We start from the raw sequence: 12,511 nt of genomic DNA on the forward strand, positions 1-12,511 counted from the left end.
ATATGCATGTTTTACATATGTATAGGAAGATACACTTCTTCTAAATGCAAACGCTGTTTTACATTTATTTTTAACGTTACAGTTTGCGTTTACTAGGCTATACTAGGAGTCGGCGCTCCAAATGTATCATTATGCCTCCTACATCTTGGAGTCGACAGAAACCCAAAATTAACACGTAAATATTCCCTTACCTTTGCTGTTCTTCCATCAAAAGACCTGGAAGGGATTACACTTACCAAAACAGCGTTTAGTTTTCAAGTCTGCGTCTTTCGGTTCTCAAAATAGCCACTTTTCGGTCGAAATGTAGGCAAATTTCAAGTGGATGCGCACCAAAACGTCGAAATTATATATTATATGTCGAGTAAACTTGTCAAACTATGTTCATAATTAAGCATGTTATAAAGGTGTCCAGCAATTGTGAGGACGAAGCGAAACACACACGTCTTGTAATTGATCCTGAAGAAAAGAGAGAGCGGGAGCAGAGCGCGCATAAACGGACACTTTTTTTTCGCGTGACAGAGACCTTTCGGCACGCTCAACGTCTCGTGAGCGCGCGATTCACACAATGAGAAGCCCCATTGAAAGCAGGCTTCGCGCTGAACACGTAGAAACTGTTCCCAGAGCGGTAGTTGTTTGGGAAGGCGTTTAAGATGACGTCAAAGTTGGGCCAACTTTTTCCATGACAAGAGAGATTTTGGGAGAATGCATGCCCTGAGACTTCTGCTTTACATAGAGACAAAATTTAAATGGTTTTAGAAGCTTTAGTGTGTTTTCTATTCGATAATATTTTTTATATGCATATATTAGCAACTTTTGACAAAAATGTATCCTGTTTTATATGGGTACCCAATTCCTCCATTACGGGCAGTAAACAGGGCTAGGCTTAAGAGGTTCAAGGTGGGTCGACACACAAATTAACTTCTGTCTTGGTGCATGCATTTCACACTTGTCAATGTTCATATTTGAGAGATACAATAATTATTATACTTATCAATGTTGTGGATGAGCGCATTGTTTGTTTGTTCTGTTCCTCTCTCTCCATCTCTGTAGCTTCCGGGTATGCTGGAAAAGGACCCGAGCTAAGGGAATTGGGTTGGCTTTATAGTGCCTGTCCCAAATGGCTCATTAATGCATATGGGCATATTGAAAGATATTGTCAGTCGTGATGTAATGTTGTAAATGTTATGTTGTGATATTTGTCACGCCTTGGTCATTGTATCTTGTGTTTTTGTTATATGTTTGGGTAGGCCAGGGTGTGACATGGGTTTATATGTTGTATTTCGTATTAGGGTTTGTATTAATTGGGAGTGTGTATTATTAGGGGTGTGTCTAGTTAGGCTTGGCTGCCTGAGGCGATTCCTAATTGGAGTCAGCTGATTCTAGTTGTCTCGGATTGGGAACCGTATTTAGGTAGCCTGGGTGCGCGTTGTATTTCGTGGGTGATTGTACCCGTCTTTGTGTTAGTCACCAGATAGGCTGTGATTTGTTTCACTTGTTTGTTGTTTTTGTATTTTCAATTATTTAATGTACCGCTTTATCTTTATTAAAGGTCATGAGTAACCTACACGCTGCATTTCGGTCTGACTTTCTACAAACAACAGACGAAGATCATTACAATATTGTTTAAAACCGTGTTGCAATGTATATCCTTTAGTATGTTTAGTTCATGGAAAACGTAGGTTTGTATTGTTAATTGATTAATTAATTAGGGTTAATTGTTCTGAGGGGAGGGGCTAGCCCTACAAAAGGAGCCTCTCTTTCAGTCATGTAGGGGCATTTTGGATTGAGCTGTGGATGGGGCAGCATTGTTTTTAAGCTGTCCCATAAGGTAGACGTTGATGGCAGTACTGTTGTTTTTTTGTTCCGGAAACACTTGTAAATAAACACCTTTGCACAGAAGAACTTTTGCGGCTCCGCCATCTTTTTATTTTGATAGAGGTTAGGTTATCCAGTTTAGCCTTCTGGCCTACTCTACGTGACAAAGTCCTATTATGATGGCTTGCAAAGTGATGTGCAATTTCTATTGGAATTCGGCCAAAGTACATATCCAACAGTTGGAATGTGTACTCCCCCACACCCTGAATTGAAAATGACTGTCGAGACTCATTATAAAGGACTCTACCTAAACCATTTCAATAACAGGTGCAATAAGTCCAAGTAACAGATTGGATTAGTTAGGAAAAGTTGTGGTTTTTATATTTGAGTAGCATAAGATCAATGAATCAATGAAAAACAAAAAGAAAGATCTTGAAACAATTTGAAAAAAAATCAACCTTACAATAGAGCATGCTGGGAAATATGATACTGATGGAGGTGGTTTTGTTTAACACTTATTATTAACACCAATACTGGGGTTCTTTTACACTTAACACTAGAAATGTTACACTGAAAATACAACACTAGGTAATACTGGCTAATATGCTATGTCGTCAATGGTTCATATTTCAACCTTTGGTTAGTTGACGGGTTCTTGGAGGAACCTTTAATGGTTTAATGTAGCAACGGGTTCCTGGAGTGGAGGTGAAGCTTAGTCGGGCGTGGCTTTAAGATAACTTTTGGGGGGCCACCCGTTGGCATAAATGTCATTCCTGTTCATTTTTTCTGTCGTCATCAAATCTTTAACATTGACAGCTTTGTAGACTTAATGAGGTTAACAGAGGTGTGTGAGTTTCTCTAGAACCTATAGAAATAACCTCGGCAAGACGGAGCTGCTCTTCCTCCCGGGGAAGGACTGCCCGTTCCATGATCTCGCCATCACGGTTGACAACTCCATTGTGTCCTCCTCCCAGAGCGCTAAGAACCTTGGCGTGATCCTGGACAACACCCTGTCGTTCTCAACCAACATCAAGGCGGTGGCCCGTTCCTGTAGGTTCATGCTCTACAACATCCGCAGAGTACGACCCTGCCTCACACAGGAAGCGGCGCAGGTCCTAATCCAGGCACTTGTCATCTCCCATCTGGATTACTGCAACTCGCTGTTGGCTGGGCTCCCTGCCTGTGCCATTAAACCCCTTCAACTCATCCAGAACGCCGCAGCCCGTCTGGTGTTCAACCTTCCCAAGTTCTCTCACGTCACCCCGCTCCTCCGTTCTCTCCACTTGCTTCCAGTTGAAGCTCGCATCCGCTACAAGACCATGGTGCTTGCCTACGGAGCTGTGAGGGGAACGGCACCTCAGTACCTCCAGGCTCTGATCAGGCCCTACACCCAAACAAGGGCACTGCGTTCATCCACCTCTGGCCTGCTCGCCTCCCTACCACTGAGGAAGTACAGCTCCCGCTCAGCCCAGTCAAAACTGTTCGCTGCTCTGACCCCCCAATGGTGGAACAAACTCCCTCACGACGCCAGGACAGCGGAGTCAATCACCACCTTCCGGAGACACCTGAAACCCCACCTCTTCAAGGAATACCTAGGATAGGATAAGTATCCCTCTGACCCCCCCCCTTTAAGATTTAGATGCACTATTGTAAAGTGACTGTTCCACTGGATGTCATAAGGTGAATGCATCAATTTGTAAGTCGCTCTGGATAAGAGCGTCTGCTAAATGACTTCAATGTAAATGTAAAAATATTGGAATAGTTACCCATTTGTAACTATGTAATCAATGATATTAGTATTAGAATATGCAATATGCATCAATACTCAAGGAACATTTTATTTAGCAGTGTACAAACATACCATGATAAAAAGGAAATACATTTTTGCTGATGGGTGACCAAAAATAACAACATCTGACAGCTACAATATATTATTATAAAGTTTAAATCTCCCATCATAATAAGGTTCAGGTTTGAACCTTTACACCAGATTTCCTCAAGGAAACATCTTCAACTGGAAAGGTTCCGCCGGTGTAGCAACCCAAACAGTTCTTCCAGGCACCTTTACATCTAAGAGTGTATTATGGGTAGTGCCACGTTCTTACCAACTGAGCAACCAAGGAGCCAATAAGTGAGATTTACATTGTTTTCCATTGCTAGTGCTACACACTTTTGCTCCATATTTAACAAGCATGAATGTATGTATGTAAGTAAATGATTAGCCACCTCAAATAAATGCCACTTTTGTCAGGACCCGGTTACGAACCCAGGTCTCCGGAGTGAGAAACAGTCACTAAACCAACTGAGCCACGAATAGTCAGCAGAACCCAGAAGATGAGGCAGACACAGCAGTACTTGAGACGGTGTATTTAATGAAGTAAAAAGTGAAGTTCTTCAGGAAAACATGTAACTCCACAACCTCAAAAGGAATTCCACAAGAACAAAGGTAATCCTCCAAGACAAAAAGGTAAATCCACAAGGTGGAAGGTATAGCACAAAAAAGCCTCAAAAGATACTTAAAAACAAACAAGAACAAAAAACAGAATTCCCCAAGAGAGTCCACCGGGATCAACAAGAGTACTAGGGCTGGGTGCTAACATACAAACACAGAGCAAAGAACTGAGTAAAACAAAGGGTTTAAATACAATCAGGGGAAACGAGGCACAGGTGCAAATAATAATGGGGATCAAGGGAAAAGAAAAGGTCAAAAGGCACAATGGGGGCATCTAGTGACCAAAAACCGGAACAACCCTGGCCAAATCCTGACAGAATCCCCCCCCTAGGAACGGCTCCTGACGTTCCTACCAGCTCTCTCAGGGTGGAGGGCCCTAAACTGACGAATGAGGTCAGGGTCCAGTATGTCTTTGGCAGGAACCCAGGAGCGCTCCTCGGGACCGTAGCCTTCCCAGTCCACCAGATACTGCCAGGACCGCTGCACCCGGCGGGAATCCAGTATCCGATGGACGGTATAAGCCGGCTGGCCTCCAATGACACGAGGCGGAGGGGGAGGTCTGTCTGCCGGGACAAGGGGAGAAAAAACAACAGGTTTTAATAAGGAAATGTGAAACGTGGGATTAATCTTAAGGGATCTGGGTAAGTGTAGGCGATAAGAAACAGGGTTAACTCTCCTGGCAACCTTAAAGGGACCGATGTATTTTTGGGACATCTTGCGAGACTCCACCCGTAGTGGTAAGTCTCTTGTGGAGAGCCAGACTCTCTGGCCGGGGCGCAGGGTAGGCCCGAGATGGCGACGTCTGTTGGCTTGTTGTTGGTACCTCTGTGAGGAACGCATAAGATTAAGACGGGTCTTCCTCCACATAAGCCGACAGCGTCTGACGAACTTCAAGGCTGAAGGCACTCTGACTTCTGCCTCCTGGTCCGGGAACAATGGAGGGGCATAGCCAAACTGACACTCGTGCGGGGACATACCAGTGGAGGAGGAGCGCAAGGTGTTGTGCGCGTATTCGGCCCAAACAATGAAGGACGACCATGTGGACGGGTTGTTACGAGTCATACATCGGAGGGTGGTTTCCAGCTCTTGATTCATCCTCTATGTTTGGCCGTTGGACTCCGGATGGTACCCTGAAGATAGACTGGCAGAAGCCCCCATGAGTTGGCAGATGTCCTTCCAAAACCTAGAGGCGAACTGGGGACCTCTGTCAGAAACCATATCTTGAGGAATGCCGAAGACTCGGAACACATGATTAATTACCAACTCAGCCGTTTCCTTGGCAGAAGGTAACTTAGTCAGAGGGACGAACCTGGCTGCCTTTGAAAACCTGTCGATTATGACTAGGATAGTAGTATTGCCATGGGATGGAGGAAGGCCAGTAATAAAGTCCAACGAGATATGGGACCAGGGTCGGTGGGGAACAGGTAAAGGGTGAAGGAGTCCTTGCGGGCGGAGGTGAGAAGATTTGCCCTGGCAGCACACGGGGCAAGCATTGACGAAAGTGGCAACGTCTTCTCTTATGGTAGGCCACCAGAACTTACGCTGGATGAACTCCAAGGTGCGACCTACGCCCGGGTGACAGGTGAGGCGAGAGGAGTGCCCCCACAGAAGGACCTGAGTCCTCACTGCCTTGGGGACAAACAACCGATTGGCAGGACCTCCTTTCGGGTCCGGTTCAATAGCTTGAGCTCGTCTCACGGTATCCTCAACTTGCCACGAGATCGGAGCCACGATCTTAGCAGCAGGAAGGACAGGCATGTCCGTGTCATCTCGAATGGCAGGAGCGTAGACTCGGGACAGGGCATCCGGTTTGAGATTCTTCGACCCGGGCCGATAGGTGAGGATAAACTGGAATCGATTGAAGAAAAGAGACCATCTAGCTTGTCTAGATTTCAACCGCTTCGCCTGCTGGATATACTCCAGATTTTTGTGGTCCGTAAGCACTTGAAACGGGTGAGAAGCCCCCTCGAGCCAGTGTCTCCATTCCTTCAATGCCATCTTAACCGCTAGGAGTTCACGATCCCCCACATCGTAGTTCCTCTCAGCCGGGGTAAGCCGGTGTGAGAAGAAAGCGCACGGATGAAGCTTCTTGTCTTCACCCCTTCTGAGACAGGACAGCTCCAACACCAACCTCTGAGGCGTCTACCTCCACCACAAACGGTTCATCCGTAGTCGGTAGTATCAGGATGGGAGCAGAGAGGACGCGCTGCTTGAGTCCTTGGAAGGCCGTCTTAGCTTCTCTTCCCCACAAAAACCTTGCATTGCCACCCTTGGTTACAGCTGAGAGAGGAGCTGCCACCAAGCTGAAGTTCTTGATGAACTTGTGGTAAAAGTTAGTGAAGCCCATGAAACGCTGAACTTCCTTAACGGATTTGGGGGTGGGCCAATCCGCTACCGCCCCTACCTTCCTGGGGTCCATTTGGACTCGACCGGGTTCCACTACAAATCCCAGGAATTGTACTCTGGATGAATGGAATTCACATTTTTCCGGCTTAACGTACAGATGGCTGTCTAGGAGGCGTTTGAGTACTTGTCTGACATGCTTTGTGTGTTCTTGAAGAGAGCTCGAAAAGATGAGGATGTCATCCAAGTAAACAAACACAAATATGTTAAGCATATCCCTAAGCACATCGTTTATGAGCGCTTGGAACACCGCAGGGGCGTTGGTCAGGCCGAAGGGCATCACCAAGTATTCATAGTGACCAGTAGGCGTGTTGAAAGCGGTCTTCCACTCGTCAACAGGTCTGATCCGCACAAGATGGTATGCGTTCCGCAGGTCAAGCTTAGTGAAAACAACTGCTTCCTGGAGCAGCTCGAAGGCTGTGGCCATAAGGGGTAGCGGGTAACGGTTACGGACGGTTATGGCATTGAGTCCCCGGTAGTCGATGCAAGGACATAATCCACCGTCTTTCTTGGCCACAAAGAAAAACCCTGCTCCCGCCGGGGAGGTGGATGGACGCATGAGGCCTGCTTCCAGAGCGTCCTTGATGTAGGTATCCATAGCAGCTCGTTCGGGTGGAGATAGGGAAAAGATCCGACCCCTGGGGGCAAGTGCCCGGAAACAGTTCGATGGGGCAATCATAAGGTCTATGGGGTGGTAGCATGGTGGCCCTCTGTTTGCTAAATACCAGTTTGAGGTCATGGTAACACTCGGGAACTCGGGTCAGGTCGATGGATTCTAAAGACTCAGGAGTAGAACTCGGGGAATTCGGGAAAATACAAGTAGCTTGGCACGTAGGACCCCACTGCTTGATAGTGCCCACAGACCAGTCGATGTGAGGGTTATGGCTGTGAAGCCAGGGGTATCCAAGGACGAGAGGGAACTCTGAACAGGAGATCAAATGAAAGTTCATCAATTCCTGGTGTTGTGAAACTGAAAGTCGCAAGGAGGTAGTGACATGAGTGACAAGTCCAGATCCCAAAGGGCTTCCATCCAATGTAGTAACCCTCATGGGGTCACTTAGAGGTTCAGAGGGAACGCCATTCTCCTTCGCCCAGACACCATCCATGAAGTTATCTGCGACTCCAGAGTCTACCAAGGCTTGAAGGTGAAGCTTGTGGTTGTCCCAGGAAAGGATGACTGGAATGAGCAGACGGGAGTTGGACGGATGGGAGGAGGTTATGTTTCCCGTTACAGTTCCCCCCGGTCTGTACGGGACAGAGCGTTTCCCTGGAGCCCGGGACACGTGGAACGGAAATGGCCCGGTTTGCCGCAATATAGACAGCGTCGCTCCCTCATCCGGCGGTCTCTCTCAGCCTGGGAGATGCGTCCAATCTGCATGAGTTCCGGTGGAGCCAGCGAGGATAAAGGTGGGGCCTCTGAGCTGGGACTGATAGGGGCTAGAGGTTTACGGTTGAGTTCTCTCTCTCAGACGCTGATCAATGCGTGAGGCCAACTTGATCAGGGACTCGAGTTTGTCCGGTGGTTCCCGAGTGGCCAGTTCATCTTGGATAGTGTCGGAAAGGCCTTTCAGAAAGCACACCGTGAGCGCCTCGTTGTTCCAGCCACTCACTGCTGCCACCATGCGGAACTGGATGGCATAGTCCGTCACGCTGCGCCGACCTTGGTGGAGAGTCAGGAGCTGTTTGGCTGAGTCAGGACCACTGCTTGGGCCTTGAAACACTCGTTTGAATTCCTCAGCAAAGGCAGAATAGCTGGCACAGCAGGAACTATGGGCATCCCACACAGCAGTAGCCCAGGCCAGGGCTTTTTCCGACAGCAGGGTGATGATATATGCGATCTTAGACCGGTCGGTGGGGAACGACGAGGGTTGGAGCTCAAAGGAGAGAGAACTTTGGGTGAGAAACCCTTTACAAGCACTTGGATCACCTGAGAACCGTTGGGGAGGTGGAAGACGAGGTTCAGCCAGAGGGTTAACTGCCATGGGTACATGAATCTGAGGTACTGGGACGGGAACTGTTGCCGGGGTAAGTTGATCAGATATCTGCTTTATGGAAGTCAGCATCTCTGACAGAAGATGAGAATGTCTAGCCATTAATGCCTCTTGCTGAACCAGGGCGGCTTCGTGGCGTTGGACTGTCTCCTGGTGGTGGGACAGCATGGCAACAAGGTCCTGGGATCTGGCTGCCTCTGGGTTCATTTCTGGCTCTGTGTTTCTGTCAGGACCCGGTTACGAACCCGGGTCTCCGGAGTGAGAAACAGTCACTAAACCAACTGAGCCAAGAATAGTCAGCAGAACCCAGAAGATGAGGCAGACACAGCAGTACTTAAGACGGTGTATTTAATGAAGTAAAAAGTGAAGTTCTTCAGGAAAACATGTAACTCCACAACCTCAAAAGGAATTCCACAATAACAAAGGTAATCCTCCAAGACAAAAAGGTAAATCCACAAGGTGGAAGGTATAGCACAAAAAAGCCTCAAAAGATACTTAAAAACAAACAAACAAGAACAAAAAACAGAATTCCACAAGAGAGTCCACCGGGATCAACAAGAGTACTAGGGCTGGGTGCTAACATACAAACACAGAGCAAAGAACTGAGTAAAACAAAGGGTTTAAATACAATCAGGGGAAACGAGGCACAGGTGCAAATAATAATGGGGATCAAGGGAAAAGAAAAGGTCAAAAGGCACAATGGGGGCATCTAGTGACCAAAAACCGGAACAACCCTGGCCAAATCCTGACAACTTCTTTGATGTTTTAGAGCAAGGTTGGACTCACCTTTCGATCTGCAGGGTGACTTTGGAGGGCTCCAAGTTGGGGTTCTCCCACTCTATCTGGGGACATTGCATGAAGTAGCAGAGAGTGTAGAGTGCCTCAGGCTCCCAGTGCACCGTGCCACTCTTCTGGTGAACTGGCATGCCGTTGCTAGGGTTCTTAAGGCACAATGGCTGGAGATGGTGCATGGCCTGTGACACCAAATCACCTACAAGGGGAAAAAAGGGGATTTTTGGTTTGTACAGTAGCAGTCAAGAGTTTGGACACCTACTCATTCAAGGGTTTTTCTTAATTTTCACTGTTTTCTACATTGTAGAATAATAGCGAAGACCATCAAACTATGAAATAACACATGGATTACTGTAGTAACCCAAAAAAGTGTTAAACAAATCTAAATATATTTTATATTTTGAGATTCTTCAAATAGCCACCCTTTGCCTTGATGACAGCTTTTCACACTCTTGGCATTCTCTAAACCAGCTTCATGAAGTAGTCACCTTGGATGCATTTCAATTAACAGGTGTGCCTTGTCAAAATTTAATTTGTGGGATTTCATTTCTACTTAATTAATGTGTTTGAGCCAATCAGTTTTGTTGTGACAAGGTATGGGTGGTATACAGAAGATAGCCCAATTTGGTAAAAGACCAAGTCCATATTATGGCTAGAACAGCTCCTCCTGGAAATGACTGGACCAAAGCGCAGCGTGATGAGCGTACATTTCTCTTTATTTGAAATGAATGTCGCCAACAAAACAATGAAACGACCGTGAAGCTTAACTTGGGCAATCATGCCACTAACAAAGTCAAGTACCCACAAATGCGAAAGGAAAAAAGGCTGCGTAAGTATGATTTCCAATCAGAGATAACAATAGATATCTGCCTCTGATTGAGAACCACACCCGGCAAAACACAAAGAAATACAAAACATGAAAATAAAGAAACTAGAATACCCACCCTAGTCACACGCTGGCCTAACCAAAATAGAGAATAAAAGCCTATTAATAAAATAATAAAAGCCTCTGACATGTTCAGAGGCGACTGCGTGAAATCAGGCCTTCATGGTGTGTGGTCCCCATCGTAAAGCGTGTGGGGGTGCTTTTCTGGTGACACTGTCTGTGATTTATTTTTAAATTCAAGGCAGACTAATCAGCATGGCTACCACATCATTCTGCAGTGATACGCCATCCCATCTGGTTCGCACTTAGTGGGACTATCATTTGTTTAGTGGGACTATCATTTGTTTTTCAACAGGACAACGACCCAACACCTCCAGGCTGGAAAGGGCTATTTGACCAAGAAGAAGGGTGATGGAGTGCTGTATCAGATGACCTGGCCTGCACAATCACCCGACCTCAACCCAATTGAGATGTTCTGTGATGAGTTGGACCGCAGAATGAAGGAAAAGTAGCCAACAAGTGCTCTGCATAGTTGGGAAATCCTTCAAGACTGTTGGAAAAGCATTCCAGGTGAAGCTGGATGAGAGAATGCCAAGAGTGTGCAAAGGAGAGAATGACAAGATTGTGCAATGCTGTCATCAAGGCACAGGGTGGCTACTTTGAAGAATCTCAAATATAAAATTATATTTTGATTTATTTAACACTTTTTGGTTATTACATGATTCCATGTGTTATTTCATAGTTTTGATGTCTTTACTATTATTCTAGAATGTAGAAATAGTACAAATAAAGAAAAACCCTTGAATGAGTAGGTGTGGTACTGTACAATTGTTTACCTTGAGGACAAAAAAAATAATGTATAGTGTATTCACACCGGGTATAAACTTTAAATCCTTTGTCACAGGAAGGCCAAAAATATAATAAAGGACAACCACCAACCGAGCCATTGCTGGTTCACCCTGCTATCATCCAGAAGGTGAGGTCAGTACAGGTGCATCAAAGCTGTGACCGAGAGACTGAAAAACAGCTTCTGTTTCAAGACCATCAGACTGTTAAATAGCCATCACTAGCACAGAGAGGCTGCTGCTTACATACAGACTTGAAATCATTGGCCACTTTAATAAATGCAACACTAGTCACTTTAATAATGTTTACATATCTTGCATCTCATATGTATATACTGTAGTCTATACTATCTGTTGCATCTTAGCCTTTGCCACTCTAAATTGCTCATCCATATATTTATATATTCTTATTACATTCCTTTACTTAGATTTGTGTGTATTAGGTACTTGTTGTGAAATTGTTAGATATTGCTGCACTGTCGGAACTAGAAGCACAATTATTTCGCTACACTCGCAATAACATCTATTAAACACGTATGTGACCAATAAAATTTGATTTGAATAGCTTTATAATACCTGTTTAACTTCTTAAGATATAAGGGGCAGCATTTTCACTTTTGGATAAATAGCGTGCCCAATTTCAACTTCCTGCTACTCATGCCAAGAATATAAGATATGCATATTATTAGTAGGTTTGGATAGCAAACACTCTGACGTTTCTAAAACTGATTGAATCCTGTCTGTGAGTATAACAGAATTTATGTATCAGGCAAAACCCTGAGGACTAACCGTTCAGAATTTTTTTTTAGGTCTCTGTCTATTCACTGACTTCTCATTGGCAAACAATATTTCTTAGGAACTTGATTGCAGTTCTTACCGCTTCCACTGGATGTCACCAGTCTTTGGAATTTGGTTGAGGTTATTAATTTGTGCAATGAAGACGTAGGGCCAAGTAGGAACTGGGTAACACTGTTGAGAGTTGGCCAAGACTTGAAAAGTAGTGTTAGTTTCCTCTCGTCCTCTATTGAAAACAGATAGACCCGTCTTCAATTTGATCGATTATTAACGTTTAAAAATAACTAAAGTGGTATTACAATTGTAGTTTGAAATATTTTGGCATATTTTATAGGCAACTTTTGAAATATTTTGTAGTGACCTTGCGCATTTTGGAAGCTGTTTTTTTTCTGGATCAAACAGGCGAAATAAATTGACATTTTGGATATATATGGACGGAATTAATCGAACAAAAGGACCAATTGTGATGTTTATGGGACATATTGGAGTGCCAACAAAAGAAGCTCGTCAAAGGTAAGGCATGTTTTATATT

The 12,511-nt window shown here is 45.2% G+C and overlaps 1 protein-coding gene across 2 annotated transcripts in view; it reads right to left on the reverse strand.

Moving 5' to 3' along the window:
• Positions 1 to 12,511, reverse strand: part of LOC124014460 (ankyrin repeat and BTB/POZ domain-containing protein BTBD11-A-like) — a 218,007-nt gene that overhangs the window by 141,752 nt on the left and 63,744 nt on the right. For both annotated transcript variants that reach the window (XM_046329500.1, XM_046329501.1), the window contains exon 3: positions 9,448 to 9,652. In XM_046329500.1, the coding sequence (XP_046185456.1) occupies positions 9,448 to 9,652 (205 nt within the window). The remainder of the gene's footprint in view (positions 1 to 9,447; positions 9,653 to 12,511) is intronic.

Source organism: Oncorhynchus gorbuscha, linkage group LG25, assembly GCF_021184085.1.
Source record: "Oncorhynchus gorbuscha isolate QuinsamMale2020 ecotype Even-year linkage group LG25, OgorEven_v1.0, whole genome shotgun sequence".
Classification (NCBI taxonomy): Eukaryota; Metazoa; Chordata; class Actinopteri; order Salmoniformes; family Salmonidae; genus Oncorhynchus; species Oncorhynchus gorbuscha.